This window comes from Natator depressus, chromosome 21 (genome assembly GCF_965152275.1).
Source record: "Natator depressus isolate rNatDep1 chromosome 21, rNatDep2.hap1, whole genome shotgun sequence".
Classification (NCBI taxonomy): Eukaryota; Metazoa; Chordata; order Testudines; family Cheloniidae; genus Natator; species Natator depressus.
The window spans coordinates 16,848,978-16,875,273 of NC_134254.1; the positions used below are offsets into that span (position 1 = coordinate 16,848,978).

General features: G+C 57.4%; 1 protein-coding gene across 1 annotated transcript in view; it reads left to right on the forward strand.

Moving 5' to 3' along the window:
• The window catches only part of CPNE5 (copine 5), a 200,023-nt gene that overhangs the window by 56,193 nt on the left and 117,534 nt on the right, over positions 1-26,296 (forward strand). Inside the window, exons 4-6 of the mRNA XM_074936000.1 lie at positions 6,792-6,895; positions 7,385-7,424; positions 8,535-8,611. Of these exons, the coding sequence (XP_074792101.1) occupies positions 6,792-6,895; positions 7,385-7,424; positions 8,535-8,611 (221 nt within the window). The remainder of the gene's footprint in view (positions 1-6,791; positions 6,896-7,384; positions 7,425-8,534; positions 8,612-26,296) is intronic.

Below are 26,296 nucleotides of genomic sequence, written 5' to 3' on the forward strand. Positions count from 1 at the left end.
GGGGGATTGACGGGGACCAGGCGTGCTGAAGATTCAGAGAGAGACGGTTTCAGGGGGCGGTTAACCCCTGGGAGTGTGTGACCAGAGAGAAGGACTTTTGCAGTAACAGGGTCCCCCGGGGGATTGCAGCGAGCGGTCCCAGGGGCGGAGGAGTCTGCAGCTCGACCCTGGCAAAGAGGTGGTGACCTCACGAAGGACTGGCACACTAGGGGCTTTTCCTGGAAACCGTGGACAGCTGCCCGGCCTGCGAGTGGCCAGCCGGGAGATGTACGCTAAACGCCTTAAGAGCGACCTGGTGGAGCTGTGCAGGCAGAGGGGGCTGCGCGTCGGGAGGTCCACCAAGGAACAGCTGATTGCCCAGCTGGAGGAGAGGGATCGCTTGGATGACCCGATCCCTGTCCCTGAGGGAAGCTGCCCGGCGGACGCAGCGTGGGCCCTGGGGCCTGACCAGGCTGGGAGGGGTCAGACTGCTGCCCAGGACACCCCGAGACCCTTCCTACCTATGCCTGGGGGAGGGGTTGTGGGAAGCCCAGCGAATACCGAGGGCCCCCTGACCCCAGCAGCCAGCAGGGGATCCTCCCAGCGGAGCTCCCCATCCCTGGAGCGGATGCGGCTGGAATGGGAGAGGGAGAGGAAAATGAGGGAGCTGGAGGATCATGAAAAACAACGTCAACATGAGGAGAAACAACGTCAACATGAGCAGGAGGAGAAGGAGAAACAACGTCAACATGAGCAGCAGGAGAAGGAGAGGGAGCGTCAGGAGAAGGAGAGGGAACGTCAACATGAGCAGCAGGAGAAGGAGAAACAAAGACAGCATGAACTGGAGCTGGCCAGGCTGAGGAGCAGTGGGGCCCCGGCTGCGGTGAGTGCGGGGGGACCCAAGACTGCAAGGAGCTTTGATAAGTGCTTCCTGGCCCAGCGGAAGGAGGGGGAGGACATAGATAGCTTCCTGACGGCCTTTGAGAATGCCTGCGAGCTGCACAGGGTTGACCCTGCAGACAGGCTCCAGTTCCTCACCCCCTTACTGGACCCCAAAGCCGTGGAGGTCTACAGCCGGATGACAGGGGCAGAGGCAGGGGACTATGAACTGTTCAAACAGGCCCTGCTCCGTGAGTTTGGGCTGACCCCCGAGATGTACCGGAGAAGGTTCCGGAGTCAGCGTAAAACGCCTGAGGTCACCTACCTACAACTGGTCAACAGGATGCAGGGATATGCCCGCAAGTGGACAGCGGGGGCCCGAACTAAAGAGGACCTGCTTGACCTGTTTGTACTGGAGCACCTGTATGAACAGTGCCCTTCCGACCTGAGGCTGTGGCTGGTGGACAAAAAGCTCGCGAACCCCCAGCATGCAGGGCAGCTGGCCGACGAGTTTGTGAACAGTCGGTCAGGGGGTAGCCGGGAGGAGTCCCAAAAGAACAGGCCCCCCCCGATGCAGAGAGAGAGTCACCATGGGGCCTCCCAGCGGGGAAATAGGGAGAACCCCCTCCAAAGGGGAACGCCTGGTGTCGGGCCCCTCCGACCCGTTCGAGGGGACCAACGTGACCTGAGCTGCTATCACTGTGGCCAGAGAGGCCACGTACGGGCCCAGTGCCCCGGGCTCAGGGACAAACTGAGCAGACCCAACCTACCCAGGGTTAACTGGGTAGGGACTCAGCTGGACGAGGGGCAGGCGACCCAGGAAAGGGGGGCTACCAGTTTGCCACCTGCTCAGGAGGGAAGAGTACCCCCAGCCAGCCCCGCCAGAGGGCTGGAGGCTCTGGACTCAGGGTGCTCGGTTTACAGGGTGGGTGCGGGGCTGTCCCTCCGGAGAGAGTGCCTTGTTCCCCTGGAGGTGGATGGGAGGAAGGTCAATGGATACTGGGATACGGGCGCGGAGGTGACGCTGGCCCGGCCCGAGGTGGTGGCCCCAGATCGGGTGGTGCCCAACACCTACCTGACCCTGACGGGGGTGGGCGGGACCCCATTTAAGGTGCCCGTGGCAAGGGTACACCTGAAATGGGGGACCAAGGAGGGCCCCAAAGATGTGGGGGTACACCACCATTTGCCCACTGAAGTTTTGATGGGGGGAGACCTAGAGGACTGGCCAAGCGACCCCCAGACCGCCCTGGTTGTGACCCGTAGCCAGAGCCGGCGAGGGGCACTGCGACCTGACCCTGGGGAGGGTACCACACTGGAGGCGCGAGACCCTACTCGGGTGGGGAGGGAGCGCCGAGGGGCACGGCTCAGAGAGGCTGCGGCCTCAGACCTGGCCACGGAGGGGGAACCGGGCCCCATCCCTTCCCCAGCCGCTGAGTTCCAGGCCGAGTTGAGGAAAGATCCCTCCTTGCAGAAGCTCAGGGACCTGGCCGACCTCAGTGAGGGACGGACCATGAGGAGAGGCTGCCAGGAGAGGTTCCTGTGGGAGAAGGGGTTCCTGTACCGAGAATGGGCTCCCCCAGGGGAAGGGGAGTCCTGTGGGATCAGGAGGCAGCTGGTGGTCCCCCAGAAGTACCGCCGCAAGCTCCTGTCCCTGGCCCATGACATCCCCCTCGCAGGGCACCAGGGAATCCGGCGCACCCGGCAGAGGTTGCTACAGAACTTTTACTGGCCCGGGGTCTTTACCACCGTCCGGCAGTATTGCCGATCCTGTGACCCCTGTCAGAGGGTGGGGAAGGCCCGGGACAAGGGGAAAGCGGCGTTGAGACCTTTGCCCATCATAGAGGAGCCTTTCCAGAAGGTGGCCATGGACATCGTGGGGCCTCTCAGCAAGACGACCCGGTCGGGGAAGAAATACATTCTGGTGGTGGTAGATTTCGCCACCCGCTACCCCGAGGCAGTGCCCTTAGCTTCCATTGAAGCAGACACCGTGGCAGATGCGCTCCTGACCATTTTCAGCCGAGTGGGGTTCCCCAGGGAAGTCTTGACAGACCAAGGCTCCAACTTCATGTCGGCCCTGCTCCGGTGCTTGTGGGAGAAATGTGGGGTCCGGCATGACTGGGCCTCAGCGTATCATCCCCAGTCCAATGGGCTGGTGGAGAGGTTTAACGGGACGCTAAAGATGATGCTGAAAACCTTTATGAACCAGCACCCGCAGGATTGGGACAAGTACTTACCTCACCTGCTGTTCGCGTACAGGGAGGTGCCCCAGGAGTCTACCGGATTTTCGCCTTTCGAACTGTTATATGGAAGGAGGGTGAGGGGCCCCCTGGACCTGATGAGAGACGAGTGGGAGGGGAAGGCCACTCCCGATGGAGAGTCAGTGGTGGAGTATGTCCTGACCTTCCGAGAGAGACTGGCTGAACTCATGGGCCTGGCCAGGGAGAATCTGGCCAGAGCCCAGAGGAAGCAGAAGGTCTGGTATGACCGCACGGCGCGGGCCCGTGCCTACGCCACCGGGGATCAGGTGATGGTTCTCATCCCCGTGAGAAAGAACAAACTACAGGCCGCCTGGGAGGGCCCGTTCAAGGTCGTCAAGCAGCTCAATGAGGTAAACTATGTGGTGGAGCTGTCGAACCGGGCCCACCACCGCCGGGTGTACCATGTGAATATGATGAAGCCATATTATGCCAGGGGGAATGTGGTGTTAGCTGTGTGTGGTCAGTGGGAGGAGCAGGGAGATGACCCTTTAGTAGATCTATTCCCTGGGACCAGAGCTGGTTCCCCCCTGGAAACAATCCCCCTCTCGGATCAGCTCACCCCTGCCCAGCAAGCTGAGGTCAGGGGGGTGCTGCATCCGTACCGACAGCTGTTTTCCAACCAGCCTGGACGCACTAATCTGACTGTCCACCGGGTGCAGACAGGGTCGCACCCGCCGATAAGATGCTCCCCCTTCCGAGTCACAGGGAAAACTGCTCAGGACCTGGAAAGAGAGGTCCGGGACATGCTGGCTTTGGGGGTGATCCAGCCATCGGCCAGCCCTTGGGCCTCGCCGGTGGTGCTGGTCCCCAAAAAGGATGGGTCGGTCCAGTTCTGTGTGGACTATCGGAAGCTCAATGCCATCACTGTATCGGATGCCTACCCCATGCCCAGGCCGGACGAGCTCCTAGACAAGCTGGGAGGAGCTCGGTACCTTACCACCATGGACCTTACAAAGGGCTACTGGCAAGTGCCGCTGGATGCAGATGCCCGGCTGAAATCGGCCTTTATCACCCCTCTGGGGCTCTATGAGTTTCTGACCCTGCCTTTCGGCCTCAAGGGAGCGCCGGCCACCTTCCAGCGCCTGGTGGACCAGCTCCTGAGGGGGATGGAGAGTTTTGCCGTGGCGTATATTGACGACATCTGTGTCTTTAGCCAGACCTGGGAGGACCATGTGTCCCAGGTTAGACAAGTGCTGGACCGACTCCAGGGGGCTGGGCTGACTGTCAAAGCGGAGAAGTGCAAGGTGGGGATGGCTGAAGTATCTTACCTGGGCCATCGGGTGGGGAGCGGCCGCCTAAAGCCGGAACCGGCCAAGGTGGAGGTGATCAGAGACTGGCCCGCTCCCCACACCAAAAAGCAGGTCCAAGCCTTTATTGGGATGGCAGGATACTACCGAAGATTTGTGCCCCACTTTAGCGCCATAGCCACCCCCATCACTGAGCTATGCAAGAAGGGGAAGCCAGACAAGGTGGTCTGGACCGAGCAGTGCCAGGAGGCTTTCCGGGCGCTGAAGGAGGCTCTGGTCAGTGGCCCAGTTCTAGCAAACCCAGACTTTGACAAGCCCTTTGTGGTGTTCACCGACGCCTCCGACACGGGACTGGGGGCGGTGTTAATGCAGGAGGATGAAAAGGGGGAGAGACACCCCATCGTGTACCTGAGCAAGAAGTTGCTACCCCGGGAGCAACACTACGCGGCCATCGAGAAGGAGTGCCTGGCCATGGTGTGGGCCCTCAAGAAACTAGAGCCCTATCTCTTCGGGCGACACTTCACCGTGTACACCGACCACTCGCCCCTGACCTGGCTGCACCAGATGAAAGGAGCCAACGCCAAGCTCCTGAGGTGGAGCCTGCTCCTGCAGGATTACGACATGGACGTGGTCCATGTGAAGGGAAGTGCCAACCTGATAGCGGATGCGCTGTCCCGGAGAGGGGGCCCCGAACTTCCCCAGGTCACTGGTCACAGTGACCCCGCTCAGTTCAGTCTCGAAGGGGGGAGAGATGTGACGATGTGACGCAGCAGGGAGGGGGGAGTGTTGACCTGGGAATGTGCCCTGGGGACGGGAGACCTGAGAGCCTGTCACCTGAGCCAGGAGGGGGAGGGGGAGGTAACACCTCTGCCCAGGAATGTGGACAGAGGCTGCAGCAGGGAACCTGCTCGGTGGGTTTAGTTTCAGTTTGGGGCTGGGTGGAGGAACACAGGGAACCCCAGGGCTGGGGTCTAAGCTCCCTGCTCCCCCAGAAGGACTTCACTGAGGGGTCCTGGGTGTCCCCACAAGCTCTGTTTTGGACTGTGTTCCTGTTGTCCAATAAACCTTCTGTTTTACTGGCTGGCTGAGAGTCTCAGTGGGTCCCAGGGGGAGGGGGCAGGGCCTGGACTCCCCCACACTCCGTGACAACCCCCATCCCACAGCCAGGACCCCGCTATGTACTAGCTGCAGGCGCACACGCCCCCCACACCTGTTCTGGGCTTTGTCTCTGTCACAGAGTCCCCGGGCGATGCTCTGGAACTGCTCCCCATGAAGCCAGTCAGGACTCTGGGGCAGTCGCCTTTCTGGGAGCAGCCTGTCTGCAGGACACACAGCTCACACAGCTTCCACCTTCCTGGGTCTGACCTCGGAGCATTCAGCATCCTCTGCCCCTCCGTGTGCTTCCCACAGCGAGTCCGCACAGGCAGGGTCCTGGGGAAGCCAGAGGGTCCTGCCCCCCAACTCCGCAGTCAGACGTGACTCTCAGCCAGCCAGTAAAACAGAGGTTTATTAGACAACAGGAACATGGTCTAACACAGAGCTTGTAGGTGCAGAGAACCGGACCCCTCAGCTGGGTCCATTTTGGGGGGCAGTGAGCCAGACAACCACGTCTGCCCTTCACTCCATGTCTCCAGCCAGCCCCAAACTGAAACTCCCTCCAGCCCCCACTCCTCTGGGCTTTGTCCCTTTCCCGGGCCAGAAGGTCACCGGATTCCTTTGTTCTTCAAACCTTTAGCTCTGACCTTGCAGGGGGGAAGGGCCAGGCCTTCAGTTGCCAGGAAACAGGGTGTCAGCCATTCTCTGTGTCCAGACCCCTGCACACACCTGCCATCTAGGGCTCTGCAATGATCATACACCCTTATCCCCCCACCTAGATACTTAAGAACTGCATAGGGGAAACTGAGGCACCCCCACACTATTCAGAGGAAACATTAAGAACAGTCCCACTTCGTCACAGTCTCACCCTGAGAAGCCATGAATTTGCAGCTGGCGGGAGAGGTGTGCGAGTCCACCCAGCTATTCTGTGCTCAGGGGGACACATGACGTATAATTAACAGCTGCTTAATTGATGTGCCTTGGGGCTTAATCACAGAGCCTCCTGAACTCTCCCTGCATGGGCTCTGTGCCAGGGCAGCTGCCTGCACCAGGGTCATTGTGGCATGAGCCAGAAATTAGCAGCTGGAGACACCACGAGGCATCTACCCCCTCAATGAGTCTCTCTTCCGCCAGGCTCTGTTCCTCCCTCCCCATCTCCCGGCCTGGGAAAGGTCAGAGGGGTGGGCAGCTGCCAGCTCACTCGATCTCAGGCCTAGTCTAACTGTCCCCATTGAACTGGGGTCCCAGACTCTGCTCCCCAACTGCTCCTGGACCATGTCCTGTAGCCCCAACGATGACGCCCCGGCTCACTGGCATCCCTCTCGTCCTGCAGTTTGGCAGGACCGAGGTCATCGACAACACCCTGAACCCCGACTTCGTGCGCAAGTTCATCCTCGACTACTTCTTCGAAGAGAAACAGAGCCTGCGCTTCGACCTGTGAGTGCTGGGGTCCCGGCCCTGCAGAGTGGGGTGGGGGAGAGGCTCTGAGGGGAAAATGGCAAACGCTACAGCTCAGGGAAGACCCTACAATAACAACCACACATGGGCACAGCGAGCGACCCTGGCTGGGGCTTTGCTCGTGTGCTCAAATCCCATCAACATTCAGTGAGAGCCTGTCATGACGGCCTGTGTGACATCTCAGTGGTGCGCTGGCCTGGTGCATGCCGGGGGGGACATACCGTGCGTATCACGGTCAGATCTCCCAGCCCCGGACACTGGAAAGCGACCCCCCAGCCTAGCCCATAGCTTGGGGCCAGGGCGTTCCCATGGGACGTGGGAGACCCGGGTTCAAGGCCCTGCCCTCAAGCAGGAGGCCGTGCGCTGCCCTAGGAGCAGCTGCCTGGTGGTGATGGGGAGTGCCAGGTCCTGCTGGAGTGGGGGGTGCTATGGCCACGCATCATGTGCTTTCTCCTCCCGCCCCCGCAGGTACGACGTGGATTCCAAAAGCCCTGACCTCTCAAAGCATGTGAGTAAGAGCATGTTCCCTGCCGCCTGCCCCGCCATGAGAGCTGCTCTCACCCCTCCTGCCCTGCACACTCCAGCCTAGTGCCCCAGCGGGGACCCGGGCACCAGGGTTTGGCAAGGAGGCCTGGTGCCAGGACTGCCAGTGGCATGGTGATGCCTGGCCTCACGGCTGGCAGACACCCAGTGGCCCCTATGTGAGTGAGTTTGAGGGTCTCTGGCCAGGTACCAGGCAGCTGCCTCACCACCATGCCACTTGCCCCCCTTACTGGCAGTCTGAGGTTGACTGGGCCTTGGAGACCGAACCTCCCTGTTACTCCATCTGGGGATTCCTGGGGCCGAGGGGGGCTGCAGGTGCCTTGGCTGAGCAGGTGCCTAGAGCCTGAGGGTGGAGATGGCTCTCCATGGGGAATAGTCAGCCCATGCCAGGCTACATCGCCAGCTTCCCAGGGCCCTGCCCACCTGGGGCAGGGATTGTTCTGTGTGCCCGTGTCATTGTCAGATGTGCCCACGGTTGGGAGACCCAGAGCCAGGGTGTGGCTGCAGCCCGTCATGGTAGCAGGGGCCAGCAGGGGAGCCAGGAGTCCATGAATCTGGGTTCAGGCCCATCTCATCAGTACGTTTACAGTGAGACCCCAGGCTGCCAGTGGGATTCGGATGGCCCTCTGCTAGTAGCATGAACGGGAAATCCCAGTCGCAGAGCTTTGTGACACAGGCTCCCTCGTGGTGGGGCACGAGGTGCTGTGACCATCCTGGGGGGTGGGATTTCCTGTGTTCCCTCCTCGCACTTCCTGCTGTCTCCCATGGAAACCCAAGGTGATCCCCCCTCCCCCCGCAGATAAATCACCTTTTGCATTGCAAAGTTTTGCCCTGCAAAGAGCCAGTTTCCCAGGCGCCAAATGCACAAACATTTCCGCATCTGTCCTAGACCGGAATTCTTCCCTCAATACCCCCGCTTGGTGCAAAGGTGCTGTTGCCCCGTGAGGACCCGTTCTCATGAAAACTGATTGGTTTGCCCTGCTCCAGCGAAGGCCACCAGCAGGGCCGATGTGTTGAGGGGTTTGAGCGGAGAATCCGGATTCTTGGTGCTCATCATGGTCCTTTGCCCCGCCAGGATTTCCTGGGCCAGGCGTTCTGCACACTGGGGGAGATCGTTGGCTCAGCAGGAAGCCGCCTGGAGAAGCCGCTGACGTGAGTGCTGGGAACATGGGGCAAAGGGCAGCTGCGTGTGGGGACAGAAGGGCAGGGGCGAGCAGCTTGGACCTTCATGGTGCCCCATGCTGCTCAGTGAGGGGTTTGAGCTCCAGGGAGTCACTGCTGATTTACATGGGGGAGAGCATTGTGGGGACCAGGCCCAGTGGGGTTACTCCTGATTTCCACGGGGATGAGTGCAAGGGGAATCAGGCCAGTGCGGTTACTCCTAGGTTACAGGGGATGAGTGTGAGGAGAATTGGGCCAGTGGGGTTACTCCTGGTTTATAGGGGGTAAGTGCAAGGGCATCGGGCCAGTGGGGTGTGTGACGAAGCAGGACTGTTCTTAATGTTTCCTCTGAATAGTGTGGGGGTGCCTCAGTTTCCCCTATGCAGTTTTTAAGTATCTAGGTGGTGGGATAAGAGTGCTTGATCCTTGCAGAGCCCTAGAGGGCGGGTGTGTGCAGGGGTCTGGACACAGAGAATGGCCGACACCCTGTTTCCTGGCAACTGATGGCCTGGCCCTTCCCCCCTGCAAGGTGAGAGCTAAAGGGTTGGAGAACAAAGGGATCAGGTGATCTCCTGGCCAGGGAAAGGGACAAAGCCCAGAGGAGGAGGGGCTGGAGGGAGTTTCAGTTTGGGGCTGGCTGGGGACATGGAGTGAAGTGCAGACGGGGTTGTCTGACTCACTGCCCCCCAAAATGGACCCAGCTGAGGGGTCCTGTTCTCTGCACCTACAAGCTCTGTTTTAGACCATGTTCCTGTTGTCTAATAAACCTTCTGTTTTACTGGCTGGCTGAGAGTCCCGTCTGACTGCGGAGTTGGGGTGCAGGACCCTCTGGCTTCCCCAGGACCCCGCCTGAGCGGACTCGCTGTGGGAAGCGCACGGAGGGGCAGAGGATGCTGAATACTCTGAGGGTCAGACCCAGGAAGGTGGAAGCTGTGTGAGCTGTGTGCCCTGAAGACAGTCTGCTCCCAGAGAGGAGGCTTCACCAGAGTCCTGACTGGCTTCATAGGGAGCAGTTCCAGAGCATCGTCCGGGGACTCCATGACAGGGTGTCACAGAGTCCCTAGGCGATGCTCTGGAACTGCTCCCTACGAAGCCAGTCAGGACTCTGGTGAAGCCTCCTCTCTGGGAGCAGACTGTCTTCAGGGCACACAGCTCACACAGCTTCCACCTTCCTGGGTCTGACCTTGGAGCCTTCAGCATCCTCTGCCCCTCCGTGTGCTTCCCACAGCGAGTCCGCCCAGGCGGGGTCCTGGGGAAGCCAGAGGGTCCTGCCCCCCAACTCCGCAGTCAGACGTGACTCTCAGCCAGCCAGTAAAACAGAGGTTTGTTAGACGACAGGAACATGGTCTAACACAGAGCTTGTAGGTGCAGAGAACCGGACCCCTCAGCTGGGTCCATTTTGAGGGGCAGTGAGCCAGACAACCCCGTCTGCACTTCACTCCATGTCCCCAGCCAGCCCCAAACTGAAACTCCCTCCAGCCCCTCCTCCTCTGGGCTTTGTCCCTTTCCCTGGCCAGGAGATCACCTGATCCCTTTGTTCTCCAACCCTTTAGCTCTCACCTTGTAGGGGGGAAGGGCCCCGGCCATCAGTTCATAGAATCATAGAATATCAGGGTTGGAAGGGACCTCAGGAGGTCATCTAGTCCAATCCCCTGCTCAAAGCAGGGCCAATCCCCAATTTTTGCCCCATATCCCTAAATGGCCCCCTCAAGGATTGAACTCACAACCCTGGGTTTAGCAGGCCAAAGCTCAAACCACTGAGCTATCCCTCCCCGCCCAAGTTGCCAGGAGACAGAGTGTCAGGCATTTATGTACACTGGCCCTTTGCTCTGCAACAATTACATCACCTTATCCTACCACCTAGAGACTTAATAAATGCATAGGGGAAACTGAGGCACCCCTACAGTATTCAGAGGAAACATTAAGAACAGTCCCACTTAATCACATGGGCTCACTCCTGGGTTACAGGGGGTGGGTGCGAGGGTCATTGGGCCAGTGGGGTTATTCCTGGGTTACAGGGGGTGGGTGCGAGGGTCATTGGGCCAGTGGGGTTATTCCTGGGTTACAGGGGCTGAGTGTGAGGGGCATCGGGCCCGTGGGCTTACTCCTGGCTTACAGGGGATGAGTGCGAGGGTCATTCGGCAAGTGGGGTTACTCCTGGGATTCAGAAGGGTGAGTGCAAGGGACATCGGGCCAGTAGGATTACTCCTGGTTTACAGGGCGTGAGTGCGAGAGGCATCTGGCAGGTGGGGTTTCTCCTGGGTTACAGGGGGTGAGTTCAAGGGGCATCAGGCTAGTGGGGTTACTTCTGGGTTACACCCAGTAGCTGAGGGGCGGGTGGTGGGGGGGGAGGGACCAGGCCCTGAGCTGCGTTTGTACGGTGTAGAGCCAGGCAAGAGAATCACAGCCACCGTGGGCTGCTGGAGACGGGATTGTACAACATCGTCCTGGTGACTTTCCCCTGGTTCCCCCCTTGCCTCTCGCTCCCTGAGGTCCTGATATGATCAGTGCGGAGCCAGCAGGTGTTTTCCTCCTGTGCTCGGCCTCTCGTGAGCAGGTGAGGCTTTGCTAGCCCAGCGGTGCAAGGCTGAGAGTGTAAATAGGACCGAGTGTCTGAGGGCTGGCCTGTAAACCCAGAGCAACTCGGACTCTACTGCGCAAGCAGCCTGGCTCCCGGCTCAGCCGCTCACCCGCCTGCCCCTTCTCTCCCCAACTGCTGGCCTCCACCGGCCTTTGTCTCCCATGCCCAGCAGCCAGAACCGCACCAGCCACCTTGGCCCAGCAACAGCAGCAGGCGCTCATGGCGGGCGGGGAGGATGGGCCAGGGGTTCGCGAGCCCTGAGTCCTAGTGCCGGCTCCACCCAAAACTCCCTGGGTAAGTCACTAGCCGGCTGCACTGTGCTCCCAGCATGCATGTGGGACAGTGCCCTGCACAAGGGGTGTGCGAATTCTTACACTAGAGAATGGGGGTTGGGAGGTGCAATGGCGCCAGGGCCAGCGATCAGTCGCTAGGGATCTATGTGGGGATAATGCAATTCCCCAAGGGTCACCATGGCAACCTCCACTGGGATTTCTGGGCATCTTCAGCCACTGAAAGGGACTCTGGTGTTTAAAGCCGACCTGACGTATGCTGTTCACTGCTCCTTGCTGACAGAGAAAGGAGACCCGGAGGGGGGTGATTTGAGGCGTTTTGTTTTTTCCCTTTGAAATCTTGGGAATGTCAAGATTGGCTTTCCCAGCTTTTGCTGGATATCTCGTCGGGGGACCCAGAGCTGTGGACTGGGGACCCGAAACTGACAGAGTGTCAGTGCCAAGATATTAACAAAGATCACTTTTCTCCCAAGAGTTTCTCAGGAGTTTGAGTTAAATACCCATTAACCCCCCCCCCAAAGTGCTTCGACCCCATGTGACGAAGTGAGACTGTTCTTAATGTTTCTTCTGAATAGTGTGGGGGTGCTTCAGTTTCCCCTATGCAGTTCTTAAGTATCTAGGTGGTGGGGTAAGGGGGTATGATCATTGCAGAGCCCTAGAGGGCAGGTGTGTGCAGGGGTCTGGACACAGAGAATGGCCGACACCCTGTTTCCTGGCAACTGATGGCCTGGGCCCTTCCCCCCTGCAAGGTGAGAGCTAAAGGGTTGGAGAACAAAGGGATCAGGTGACCTCCTGGCCCGGGAAAGGAACAAAGCCCAGAGGAGGAGGGGCTGGAGGGAGTTTCAGTTTGGGGCTGGCTGGAGACATGGAGTGAAGGGCAGACATGGTTGTCTGGCTCACTGCCCACCCAAAATGGACCCAGCTGAGGGGTCCTGTTCTCTGCACCTGCAAGCTCTGGTTTAGACCATGTTCCTGTCGTCTAATAAACCTCTGTTTTACTGGCTGGCTGAGAGTCACGTCTGACTGCGAAGTGGCGGTGCAGGACCCTCTGGCTTCCCCAGGAGCCCCGCCTGAGCGGACTCGCTGTGGGAAGCATACGGAGGGGCAGAGGATGCTGAATGCTCCAAGTTCAGACCCAGGAAGGTGGAAGCTGTGTGAGCTGTGTGTCCTGCAGACAGGCTGCTCCCAGAGAGGAGACTTCCCCAGAGTCCTGACTGGCTTCATGGGGAGCAGTTCCAGAGCATCGCCCAGGGACTCCATGACACCCCCCCCCAAAAAGTGCTTCGACCAGCCTGACCAACTCTCCCTTCTCCCCTCGGTGGCCGAGGTTTCACTTCCTTGGTACCTGCAAAGTCATAATCCTGCTAGCTTTCCAGCCATCCCGAGAGAGCCCCAGGCAAAGCTGGGTAGGGTGGATGAGACCTGAATTTCTAATGTAACAAACAAGCAGGCAAATCTTTTAAGAAAACACTTTTCAGGCCTTCTTTGTCTGATAGGAAATGCACAACTCCCCCACCATGGACCACCCCAGGGCTAATGAACCAAGTCAAGCATGCAGAGTCATTCTTCCTGGGGCCTTTCCCACCCCTGCACAGCATCAGTGCAGCAGGCAAATGCCCGGTGCCAGGCTGGCATGTGGAGCTGGCAGTGCTGGGGCGTCAGTCCCAGGTGAAGCAGGGCCTTGCTGACCTGTGTCACAGGCAGGAAGCGTGTGTGACTTGCTTTGACATGGGAGGTGGGACTGGTCTCCCCAGCTGTGCCCGCCTGTCCGTCACAGCAGAGGAGGGAGAGCCCTGGAGGGAGAGCCCCGCATGAGGCCCGAGAAGCCTGCCAGCCACTGCTCCCTGTGCAAGCTGGGTGCTTCCGGCACTGGCTTAGTCTGCTGCCGGGGGTCCCTCGGGTTTCCCTGCCCCTCCCCAGGCCTGCCCAAGCATAGGGCTGTGTCACACCATGAAGCACTCTCCCGGCTCTAGACTTGAAGGGAAGGGGGGCCAATGGTCCGGACCCTAGGCTGGGCGCTGGGAGACCTGGCTCCAATGCCCTGCTCAGCCCTGGACTCCTTTGTGACCTAGGCAATTCACACAGGGTTCGTCTCCGTTTGACCTGCTCACGCCACCACCTGTAAGCAGCAGGGTGGCTCGGGCCAGCTGCCCGCGTACAGGGTCAGCTGGGATTGCAGCTCAAGCAGAGCTGGCGTGGGAACGTCTAGGCCAGCTGAGAATCCCACCTCCCCCTTAGTCGTCTGTGCTCCATGGGGGATAACAGCTCTGTGCTGGGGCACGGGGTGCAGGAGGGGAAAGAGTGGGACCTGCTTTGGTACTGCAGTGACTGGGACACTGGAAACACCACCGGCTGGTGGCCAGCTCCTGAGATGGACTAAATCCGTCTAGCCCCTAAGGATCGCACCATTTCCAGCTGGGTCCCCCTAGTGCTGCTGCCATTCAGGGAAGGGGGATCTGTTTCCCTGGAGAGGAGCGTTTCCCATTTTGAAATGCGCTGGATGGCTCGGTGCCCCCGCTGCTCCCAGACCACTCCCAGGGACCCGCAGATCAGACCCAGGGGATTGTCACAGTGCTTGATAAGAACAGTTCTGGGGAGTGGGGTGAGGCAGAGAGGGGGCTGCATGGCAGGTAACCTTATTTAGCACCTGCAGCCGGTGCCAGGTTGGAGTTACGGGGCGGGGTTTGTCTCTTATTTTAAGGCTACTTGCAACCCTTCAGAATTGCTCCTGGAGGGTTCGTTTCACTCTAGCTAGCAGGAGCTTGCTTCAGAGCAGTGTGGCAGCTGAGAATTCCCTCTGGCAGGTGGGGGTTTTGCTGCCCTAATTGTTGGACTGGATGCCAAATTCTGTTTATTGTATGTGTCAGAGAGCAAGGAAGAGAGCACCTGTGTGTGTGTGTGTGTGTGTACCTGCACATGTGTGGGTGTGGGTGTGCGTGTGCATGCGTGTGCATGGGCGTGCGTGGCTGTGGGCATGCGTGGGCATGGGCGTGCGTGGGTGTGAGACACAGAACATACTATTATTGGCAGTTATTATTAAACATCTTTATGCGGAGCCCATTTGGACACTTCCCAAAACTTAATCTGAGCCGGCTAAGATGCTGCTGAGCCAGAACAAACCCCCTGCTTCCTGCAGCACTCCCAGCCAGCAGGAATTAATCCATTGGCAAGGCCAAAAGAGCCGGGGCTTGCAGTTCTTTTGGAGAGGGGCAGATTCCTGTCAACCTATTGCTGGGATCCTCAGCAGCTCACAAACACTGGTGAAATAACCATCAAGGCCAGTGCTACAGATGGGGAAACTGAGACTCAGAGACATGGTCAGGGTCACACGGGAAGCCAGGAATTGATCCCTGATGCCCCAAATCCCAGCACAGTGCCTTCATGACTGGACCATCCTCCCACCCCCAACAGCTCTCAGAGGCAGGGGTCTGCTCCGGGGACTGCTCCATCACCAGCCCTGCCCTGGCATGCTTGCCCCCGTGAGAGCACACACAAGTGTGCCTGCCTGGGGGAGCGTGCGGGACCGAGCTGTGAGGGCTGGAGCTGGAGCTGGAGCTGGAGCCGGCCTGCCCGTGAGCAGGGCTGTAACCATTCGCTGGGGTAAGAGACCTCCCTGCCTTGGGTCTTCTGGCTGCCTTCCAGTCCTGCCAGGCTGTCCCAGCACAAGCCCAGCAGGGCAGCCTTCCTCAGCCCACCATCCCCCTCCCCTGCCTGCCAGCACTGCCCCACACACCTGCCCTCCACGCCAGCCCCCCCTTCTGCTGTCCCCATCCACTGGATGGTGCACAGCCAGGACATCCCGAGGGGCAGGGTCCTGCAGAGCACATGGCCTGGCCTGGGGGTGATGAGTGCACAGGGGGGTGGGCAGGGAGCCAGCCCAGCCATGGTGTGTGGAGGGTCTGCGGACTCTGGCTACTGTCGGGTTTTTCAGTAACACTCGCCCTGCGCTCACTCCCCAGAAGCAACCAAACCTGATTCAACAGGAAGCCAAGGGCTGGGATCCTGCAGGACACAGAGATGGGAGCATCACTGTGAACCACCTGCTGGCCCTGCAGGAAAGGTGGGAGAGGTGACCTCACATTAAACTAGCTTCCTGGCTCTGCAGGCTGGGAAGAGTCTTGATTATGTAAGCGGGGGAATAGTCCCGCTATTGTGGGGAACTTTCCTGGCTTCTGCACTACCCCAGTGAAGTGGGCTAGCGAAAGGATCTGAGTCCTCGCTCCCACTTCCTTTACCTAGTGGCCTCCCTGTCCTTGAGGACTCCCCTTCCACTCTCCTGTCTGGCAGAGTCCTCGTAACCCCAACAAGGCTGGGCCCAGGAATCCTGGGGGGCTCTGTGACGAAGTGGAACTGTTCTTAATGTTTCCTCTGAATAGTGTGGGGGTGCCTCAGTTTCCCCTGTGCAGTTCTTGAGTCTCTAGGTGGTGGGATAAGGGTGTATGATCATTGCAGAGCCCTAGAGGGCAGCTGTGTGCAGGGGTCTGGACACAGAGAATGGCTGACACCCTGTTTCCTGGCAACTGATGGCCTGGGCCCTTCCCCCCTGCAAAGTCAGAGCTAAAGGGTTGGAGAACAAAGGAATCAGGTGACCTCCTGGCCCGGGAAAGGGACAAAGCCCAGAGGGGGAGGGGCTGGAGGGAGTTTCAGTTTGGGGCTGGCTGGGGACATGGAGTGAAGGGCAGATGTGGTTGTCTGGCTCACTGCCCCCCAAAATGGACCCAGCTGAGGGGTCCGGTTCTCTGCACCTGCAAGCTCTGTTTTAGACTATGTTCCTGTCATCTAATAAACCTCTGTTTTACTGGCTGGCTGAGAGTCACGTCTGACTGTGGAGTTGGGGTGCAGGACCCTCTGGCTTCCCCAGGACCCCGCCTGAGCGGACTCGCTGTGGGAAGCGCACAGAGGGGCAGAGGATGCTGAATGCTCTGAGGTCAGACCCAGGAAGGTGGAAGCTGTGTGAGCTGTGTGTCCTGCAGACAGGCTGCTCACAGAAAGGCAACTGCCCCAGAGTCCTGACTGGCTTCATGAGGAGCAGTTCCAGAGCATCGCTAAGGGACTCCGTGACAGGCTCGACCCCCAACCCTGCTGTGGTCACCTAGGACAGAGGCTAGGGTGTCCCCACTCCGGGGTACTCTCTCTGCACTGGGCACTTCTCTGACCCACTGACCATTACATACAATTTGAGGCAAATGCAAGTTATTTAATCAACCATAAATTTTAAAAAGAGTAAAGGAAAACGGGAAAGGTTAAAGGAAACACATCAGCCCGCTCTGTGGCAGGGAACATCACAAACAGCATCTCTGGAACGTCCGGGCAGTTCGCCGTCTGTTCCTTGTAGGTCCCAGGCCTCCTCCTCAGGCCCTGGCGGTGCTGCAGGGGTGCTGTGGGTTGGACACTTGCTCTGGTGGTGGCCACATGCCCTCAGGCTCTAGGTGGGAGGGCCCTTCTTCCCACCGTTGCCCCCGCCCTGTCAGGGTTACCAATCCCCCTCCGAGTCTGGCCTGCAGAGCCTCCTGGCTGAGGTGTCTCCCTGTGCTGGACCCGCTGCCCAGGGTCCCCCCTTGCTCTCCCCAGCTGCTCAAGACACCCGACTCCGGACTGCTCCAGCCCCAGCTTCAGCTCCAGCCCCAGCTTCAGCTCCAGCCCCACTCTGCCTCAGCACGGCTGCTGCTCTGCCTCCAGCTCCCTGGGCTGCTTCTCTGGCCCCTCATAGAATCAGAGAATATCAGGGTTGGAAGGGACCTCAGGAGGTCATCTAGTCCAACCCCCTGCTCAAAGCAGGACCAGTCCCCAACTAAATCATCCCAGCCAGGGCTTTGTCAAGCCTGACCTTAAAAACCTCTAAGGAAGGAGATTCCACCACCTCCCTAGGTAACCCATTCCAGTGCTTCACCACCCTCCTAGTAAAATAGTGTTTCCTAATATCCAACCTAGACCTCCCCCACTGCAACTTGAGACCATTACTCCTCGTTCTGTCCTCTGCTACCACTGAGAACAGTCTAGAGCCATCCTCTTTGGAACCCCTTTTCAGGTAGTTGAAAGCAGCTATCAAATCCCCCCTCATTCTTCTCTTCCGCAGACTAAACAATCCCAGTTCCCTCAGCCTCTCCTCATAACTCATGTGTTCCAGCCCCCTAATCATTTTTGTTGCCCTCCGCTGGACTCTTTCCAATTTTTCCACATCCTTCTTGTAGTGTGGGGCCCAAAACTGGACACAGTACTCCAGATGAGGCCTCACCAGTGTCGAATAGAGGGGAACGATCACGTCCCTCGATCTGCTGGCAATGCCCCTACTTATACAGCCCAAAATGCCATTGGCCTTCTTGGCAACAAGGGCACACTGTTGACTCATATCCAGCTTCTCATTCATTGTAACCCCTAGGTCCTTTTCTGCAGAACTGCTGCCGAGCCATTCGGTCCCTAGTCTGTAGCGGTGCATGGGATTCTTCTGTCCTAAGTGCAGGTCTCTGCACTTGTCCTTGTTGAACCTCATCAGATTTCTTTTTGCCCAATCTTCCAATTTATCTAGGTCCCTCTGTATCCTATCCCTACCCTCCAGCGTATCTACCTCTCCTCCCAGTTTAGTGTCATCTGCAAACTTGCTGAGGGTGCAATCCACACCATCCTCCAGATCATTTATGAAGATATTGAACAAAACCGGCCCCAGGACCGACCCCTGGGGCACTCCACTTGGCACCGGCTGCCAACTAGACATGGAGCCATTGATCACTACCCGTTGAGCCCGACAATCTAGCCAGCTTTCTATCCACCTTATAGTCCATTCATCCAGCCCATACTTCTTTAACTTGCTGGCAAGAATACTGTGGGAGACCGTGTCAAAAGCTTTGCTAAAGTCAAGGAACAACACGTCCACTGCTTTCCCTCTGGCTCTGGTTGCTACAGCTCTGCTCCCAGGACAGGGTCTGCTCTCTCTGGGCTGCTTGTTAGTAAGGGGGCAACAGTCCCCTTACAGTAACATGACCTGTTCCCTGGGGCCTGGCTGGGGCTGGAGAGAAGGGGAACCTTCCCCAGTCACTTGCTGGGGCACCAGCTCAAAGGCTCTCTCTCTCTCTCCCACTCTTCCCCATGTAGCCAGCCTTGCCCAGCCTGCCGCCTTTCACCCGGGACATGGGGACACACCCTGACGCACTGCAGCAGCCTGGCTGGTCCCATGGTAGCTGCAGAGACACCCCTGGTGTTTCCAGGCTAGGTCTGACGTCCCAGAAGGGGACTTGCTCAGCGCTCCTGCCCTCACTGTGTGTGGGGCCAGCCCTCCCGGAGCCAGCCCCTCTGCGAACGGCCAGCACTGCTCTCCTGTTGCAAGGGCAGATGAGCTGCTAGGACATGCGGAACCCATTTCCATCCAGACTTGGCTAATCAAAGGGAGCAGACGAGGCCCTGGATGTGCCCTGGACAAGCTGGATCACGAGCTCTGCTGCATCTCCAGGAGGTGTTGGCTGGTCTTTGGCGCTCAGCTCACTTGGGGAACGGGCTCCAGGTGCCCGGAGAGTTCAGAGGCTCTGACTGCAGAGCAGCGGGCACAGCAGCTCAGCGCAGATGCTTTCCCTTTGTCTCCTCGGCTGTGCTTTTGTGCTGACAGTTTCAGGGGGTGGCTGCCTGGGGACGGCAGGCTCCTGAGAGCCTGCAGAACATAATTGTCCTCCTTGTTTTGAGCACCTGTTCTGTCCCCGAGCACGGGGTAGCGCCACACGGCAAAGCTCTGAGACTGAGACCAAGACCTTGTTAGGAATCGGTTCCACGCCGCGTGCCATCCACCCAGCCAAAGTCCCAAGCGCGGTGTCAAGCCTGGTGAGGGCTCTCCAGGGAGCGGGCTGCTCCGATGAGGAGTCCAGAGGGGAAGTCTCCAGGACATGACAGCCCCTTCCCATCCACTCCCACGCACCTTGGCTCTCTCTGCTCCCTTTGCCTGGCATAGCTTCCTCTGCATCCGCCAGGACAATGTCCTCACTGTGTGAGCCTTCTCCTCTGCATCCGCTGCTGTCTGGAACTGCCTCCCTGCACCACCTGGCATCACTCCCTCACTCTGTCCTCCCTACCCGGGGCCTAGCACCTCGGCACCTAACCTGTGTCCTCCCCTAGGAGCCAGGCAGGCTGATGCCTCTGACACCCGCCATCTCCACGTGGGAGAGTCCCTGCCTCTGGCTCACAGCACTTGGATGTGGAGCCCCCAGTGTGGCTGCTGCAGGGGGTGGCGCACGCAGGGCACCCAGTGCAGGACGGCACCACATGGCAGCTCATGGGGCCACGGGCCTAGGGTGGGAATGGCTGGCTCAGCTGATTGGCAGGCATTTACACCCAGCTCAGATGGGGAGTGACTGCAAGTCGTCGCCATCCCGTGGCTGTTTGGGGGCCCCTGCATGGAATGAGTTTGCAGGGTCTCAGACCAGTGACTCATGGCAAGCGGCCCCAGCAGAAAAATGACACCAAACACTAATTAGCCTACTTCCCGACTAAGCTGGGAGACCGTCTCCCTGCTCGTCCCTTCCAGAGAAGGGGGGACATACAGGCAGCAGGGGCAGGATGGGAGGAAGCTGTACCAATCTGTGCCCACGCTGGGGCTGTCAGCCTGGCACCCAACACCAGCATTAAATTCACCCCGGGTCGCAAATCCAACCGGCTTCTGGGATTCTCCTTCTGTTCATTTCTGGTCCCTAGAAGAGCAGCAGATGGCTTGTTAATACCCACCCCAGCCCCAGCTGGCTGATTGCAGAGGCTTTCCCAGCTCCTTGGATTTATTTGCCTTTCAGCCTCCTCTACTTAACGCCAGCGCCTCGTCTAACTCCACAGTGAATGTTCCACATGCCTCCTTGGATTGGTCGGATTCCCTCTCTCGGCAGCCGTTTGTCACCGGAGTCTCTTTGGGGGTTAATTTCCCTGATAGAAACAAAAACTCTCCTGAGCCCCTGGATCCTGACTCTGCATTTCAGGCATCAGCAGCCGACAGCACCAGTGGCCCAACTTGCAGGGGAGCTGAGCGTCCTGAGCTCCTGGAGGCAGGATCGGGCCCCTGAGGCAGCAGGGTTGTCTGGGGGCAGGTACATTGGGCTCCTTAATGAGATCGGCTTTTTGTAATCAGGGGAGGTTGAGGGCTTCTCCGAGCAGCCTAGAAGTGGCACGTTGAACAAGGGTGTTGGGAGCTGGGACGATCCTGCCAGGACCTTGGAAGCAGCCAAAGCCTCCAGTGCCCCCCTGAGTTTCCCAGAAGGGCCCAGCCTGCCCAGGACAGAGGATTCGATGTCAGAGCAGAGTGGCACATGCAGGGAAGCTGACGGCTCATTATCTCAACAGCTGCTTCTGCTCTCCTCCAGCAGACCACACTCCCCTCTCTGATCTGGAACTGGCTCCCGTGCCCCTTTGCCTGCTCTGACCACTCGCTAGCGCTGCCTGGGTGAGTCCCGTTCCGCTAAAAGGGGCACGTGTCTGATAGCCATGAGCAGCGTTGACTCTGAGCCTCGCCTGTGCCCCATGAGAGGACCCCAAATGCCCGGTGCTGCTGGCGGGCATGTGCCATGTGCTGCCTTGCAATGCGGCAGGCTGGGTGGAGAGCTCCTGGCCGTGCCGCTCACAAGTCCATTGCCAGGGCTCAGTGTTAAACCAATAAGCTCGGGGCGTCGGGGCACAAAGGTGTTTGTGTGTGGTGGGAGGCGGGGCTGCGGGGTTCGCTCATTTCACTTGCGTCCAGGTCCCCGGGCAGGTGGGGAGGTTGGTCGGGCTTCAGAATAAGATGCTGGATGTTCCTGTCCCTGCCCTGAGCAGCGGGTGAGCCATGTGTAGCGAGGGCTCCGGGAGCTGAATTTGTACAGCCCAGGAAAGGGGGAGGGGGAGGAAGAGGTCCGAGCAGCGGCTATAAATCCCTGCCAGGTAACAGTGTGAGCGCGGGAAGGGAATTACTCACTGTCTCTGGAGCAATGGCCTGCTGCCAAGGAAGAGAGGAGGGAGGAGAGACAGGCAGCAGAGCCAGGGAGAGGCTGGGGGCAGGGATGGAATAAATGGGAATAAATGTTACACGCAGGTCAGGGTGGTGTACAGTGACTCGGCCAGCTCAGTCCCATGGCAAAGATGCCCCTCAAAACCCCTTCAGCCCTTTAGAAAAGAGACAGAAGGGAAAGCAGTTAAAGCCTTTGCAGTGTAAAGTCAGTCTTGCCTTGTAACACCCTCTGCCAGGGCCTCTCCCTTCAGTGGGAGTCTTTAGAAGGGAAACCCCAGTGTCTGGCAGCAAAGGCTGTGTCTGCATTGCGCACCTTACAGCGGCACAGCTGGACCTCCGAGGTCTTGTCTCTGTAAGGCACGCAGGGTAGCCGCTCTTTGTCGGCAGGTGTGAGCTCTCCTGCCGACCAGATACAACCACCCCCAACAGGGGGCAGCAGGTTTGTCAGTGGGAGAGCATCTCCACACCGACACTTTTCGTTGGTAAAACGTTTGTTGGTCGGGGTGTGGTTTTTTCACACCCCTGACTGACAAAAGTTTTACCGACAAAAGTGCAGTGTAGACATAGCCTTTGATGGTATCAGAGTTGATATGAACTGTCCTTGGGGCAAAGAGCAGAAGTTAGCCGGGCTGGGCTGGAGTGGTCCTTTGTGGGGTTGTTAGTCTGATCCTGGTTCCTAGCAGACAAACTCAGCCAAACACACACACGAGGGGAGAACAGAACAGCCAGGAGTGGAAACGCAGCTCCTGTCTCCTGGGTTGACTCTCACTTGCAATGACAGTGCTGGAAAACTCCAGGCCCAGCCCACGGTTTGAGACCTGGCGACTCGTACCATCATCGGGCTGTTTAGGGCACTGCTTTTAGCTGCCTTGTTCTGGCCCCGGGCTTACAGCTGTGTTGGACAATATACAGACGTGGCCAATTAAGCCAGAGGCAAAAGCAGTGAGACAGAAAAGAGAAGAAATAAGGGGGGAAGGAAAAGGCCACACGGGGCGGGAGAGGGCGAAGTCTCACATCTCAGGTTGGGGTTGGAGTTTAGCCAGAGCCGGTGGACGTGCTGGTGTCATCTGGGTCCCCTGCTCCAGTCTGCTCAGGACATCTCTCAGGAGTCAGCTGAAGAGGTGCCTAGAGACAGTGGGGATGGTGCGGTGATGGTGAAGCTCGTTCCTTCCCCATCTCTCGTCTTGCATCTCACCAGCATGGCAGGAGCCAGTTTCTCCCACAGATTCCTTTTGAGAGCCCCAAAAGGATGAATAGCTCGGCCCCTCGGTATTTCGTTCACCAATCAGGCCTTGTTTCTGACACACCAATTTTGGTCCATTGATTTCCAGTCCCACCCTTCTCTCATACCAGGCACGTTCCTAACACGGCCCTTGGGTTGTAGCAGGAGCCTCTCTGGCTGGACTGTCTCAGTCTGTGTCACACGTCTGCCCACCGCCCTTTGTTGTGACCGGTTGTTGTGACACCACTTGAACTTCTGCTCCCATCCCACAGTGGGGCTCACGGCTAGGGTCACTGGAGAGGCCCAGTGATCCCAACAGGGAGCACAGACCTCGTTGGGGCAGGTGGGATGGGGCTGGGCTGGGCTGCGCTGGAGTGGGGGTGGGGAGAGCTGCGAAGGGCGGTACCAACAGGGTGGAGTTGGTTCAGCCTGGGTGACCCAACTGGGGAAGGGGTGGGGGAAGGCAGAGTCTCAACTCATGGCTAATGCCGAGGGCAACTGGGCTCAAGTCCCTGTTCTGCCACTGACTCCCCGTGTGACCGTGGGCAAGTCACTGCCCTGTTCCATGCCTCAGTTTCTCCAGTCTGTGAAATGGGGATGCTGCTCCTGGCCTGGTTCCCATGGGATTCATTCATTAATGTTTGTGTAGGCTTTGAACTCTTGGTGTAAATCAGCAAAGCTCCATTTACTTCCGAAGGCTACCCTAGCTGCAGATCTGGCCCTGTGATTTTCTGAAGGAGGGGCAAGGAAGGGCTCTGCTTTGCACTTTAGAATAATAGAATCATGGAAGATCAGGGTTGGAAGAGACCTCAGGAGATCATCTAGTCCAGGGGTAGGCAACCTATGGCACATGTGCCAAAGGCAGCACGCAAGATGATTTTCAGAGGCACTCATATTGCCCGGGTCCTGGCCACCGGTCCGGGGGGCTCTGCATTTTAATTTAATTTTAAATGAAGCTTCTTAAACATTTTAAAAACCTTATTTACTTTATATACAACAATAGTATAGTTATATATTATAGACTTATAGAAAGAGCCCTTCTAAAAACATTAAAATGTATTTCTGGCATGCGAAACCTTAAATTAGAGTGAATAAATGAAGACTTGGCACACCACTTCTGAAAGGTTGCCAGCCCCTGATCTAGTCCAACCCCCTGCTCAAATAGGACCAACATCAACTAAATCATCCCAGGCAGGGCTTTGTCAAGCCGGGTCTTAAAAACCTCTAAGGATGGAGATTCCACCACCTCCCTAGGTAACGCATTCCAGTGCTTCACCACCCTCCTAGTGAAAAAGTTTTTCCTAATATCCAACCTAAACCTTCCCCACTGCCACTTGAGACCATTGCTTCTTGTTCTGTCATCTGCCGCCACTGAGAACAGCCGAGCTCCATCCTCTTTGGAACCCCCCTTCAGACAGTTGAAGGGTGCTATCAAATCCCCCCTCACTCTTCTCTTCTGCAGACTAAATAAACCCAGTTCCCTCAGCCTCTCCTTGTAATTCATGTGTCCCAGCCCCCTAATCATTTTTGTTGCCCTCCACTGGACTCTCTCCAATTTGTCCACATCCTTTCTATAGTGGGGGCCCCAAAACTGGACGCAATACTCCAGATGTGGCCTCACCAGTGCCAAATAGAGGGGAATAACCACTTCCCTCGATCTGTTGGCAATGCTCCTACCAATACAACTCAATATGCAATTAGCCTTTCTTGGCAACAAGGGCACACTGCTGACTCGTATCCAGCTTCTCATCCACTGTAATCCCCAGGTCCTTTTCTGCAGAACTGCTGCTTAGCCAGCCAGTCCCCAGCCTGTAGCAGTGCATGGGATTCTTCCGTCCTAAGTGCAGGACTCTGCACTTGTCCTTGTTGAACCTCATCAGATTTCTTTTGGCCCAATTTTCCAATTTGTCTAGATCACTCTGGACCCTATCCCTACCCTCCAGTGTATCTACCTCTCCCCTCAGCTTAGTGTCATCTGAGAACTTGCTGAAGGTGCAGTCCATCCCCTCATCCAGATCATCATTGAAGATGCTGAACAAAACCGGTCCCAGGACTGACACCTGTGGCACTCCGCTTGATACCAGCTGCCAACTAGATATGGAGCCGTTGATCACTACCCATTAAGCCTGATGACCTAGCCAGCTTTCTATCCACCTTATAGTCCATTCATCCAATCCGTACTTCTTTTACTTGCTAGCAAGAATACTGTGGGAGACTGTATCAAAAGTTTTGCTAAAGTCAAGATATATCACATCCACTGCTTTTCCCATATCCACAGAGCCAGTTATCTCATCATAGAAGGCAATCAGGTTGGTCAGGCATGATTTGCCCTTGTTGAATCCATGTTGTCTGTTCCTGATCACCATCTCCTCCTACAAGTGCTTCAAAATGGATTCCTAGAATCATAGACTTTAAGGTCAGAAGGGACCATTGTGATCGTCTAGTCTGACCTCCTGCACAATGCAGGCCATGGAATCACACCCACCCACTCCTGTAACAAACCCCTAACCTATGTCTGAGCTATTGAAGTCCTCAAATCGTGGTTTAAAGACTTCAAGGTGCAGAGAATCCTCCAGCAAGTGACCTGTGCCCCCCGCTGCAGAGGAAGGCAAAAAACCCCCAGGGCCTCTGCCAATCTGCCCTGGGGGAAAATTCCTTCCCAACCCCAGATATGGTGATCAGCTAAACCCTGAGCATGTGGGCAAGACTCACCAGCCAGACACCCAGGAAAGAATTCTCTGTAGTAACTCAGATCCCACCCTATCCTAGTGTCCCATCACAGGCCATTGGGCATATCTACCACTAGTAGTTAAAGATCAATTAATTTCCAAAATGAGGCTATCCCATCATATCATCTCCTCCGTAAACTTATCGAGCTTAGTCTTGAAGCCAGAAGCCAGATATGTCTTTAGCCCCCACTGCCTCCCTTGGTGCCCCCAGCAAGCAGCACAACACTGCCAGAAAACTACACACTCCCTTCACTAGACTGTCTGTTCCTTTGCCTGGCTCTTCGTCTTCCCCCCAAACTCCCCCATTTCCAGCTCTGTTTGCTGGGTCCTGACTTTTCCGGGGACTGAGGTGAGGCTGACCAGTCTGTAATTCCCTGGATTATCCTTCTTCCTTTTTTTAAATATGGGCACTACATTAGCCTTTTTCCAGTCACCTGGGACCTCCCCCGATGGCCACAAGTTTTCAAAGATAATGCCCAATGGCTCTGCAATCACATCAGCCAACTCCCTAAGCACCCTTGGATGCATTAGATCTGGCCCATGGACTTGTGCATATCCAGCTTTTCTAAATAGTCCTTCACCTGTTCTTTCACCACTGAGGGCTGCTCACCTCCCCCCCAGCCTGTGCTGCCCAGTGCAGCAGTCTGGGAGCTGACCTTGTCTGTGAAGACTGAGCCAAAAAAAGCATTGAGTACTTCAGCTTTTTCCACATCCTCTGTCACTAGGTTGCCTCCCCCATTCAGTAAGGGGCCCACACTTTCCCTGACCTTCTTCTTGTTGCTAACATACCTGTAGAAACCCTTCTTGTTACCCTTCACATCCCTTGCTAGCTGCAAGTCCAGTTGTGCTTTGGCCTTCCTGATTACACCCCTGCATGCTTGAGCAATATTTTTATACTCCTCCCTAGT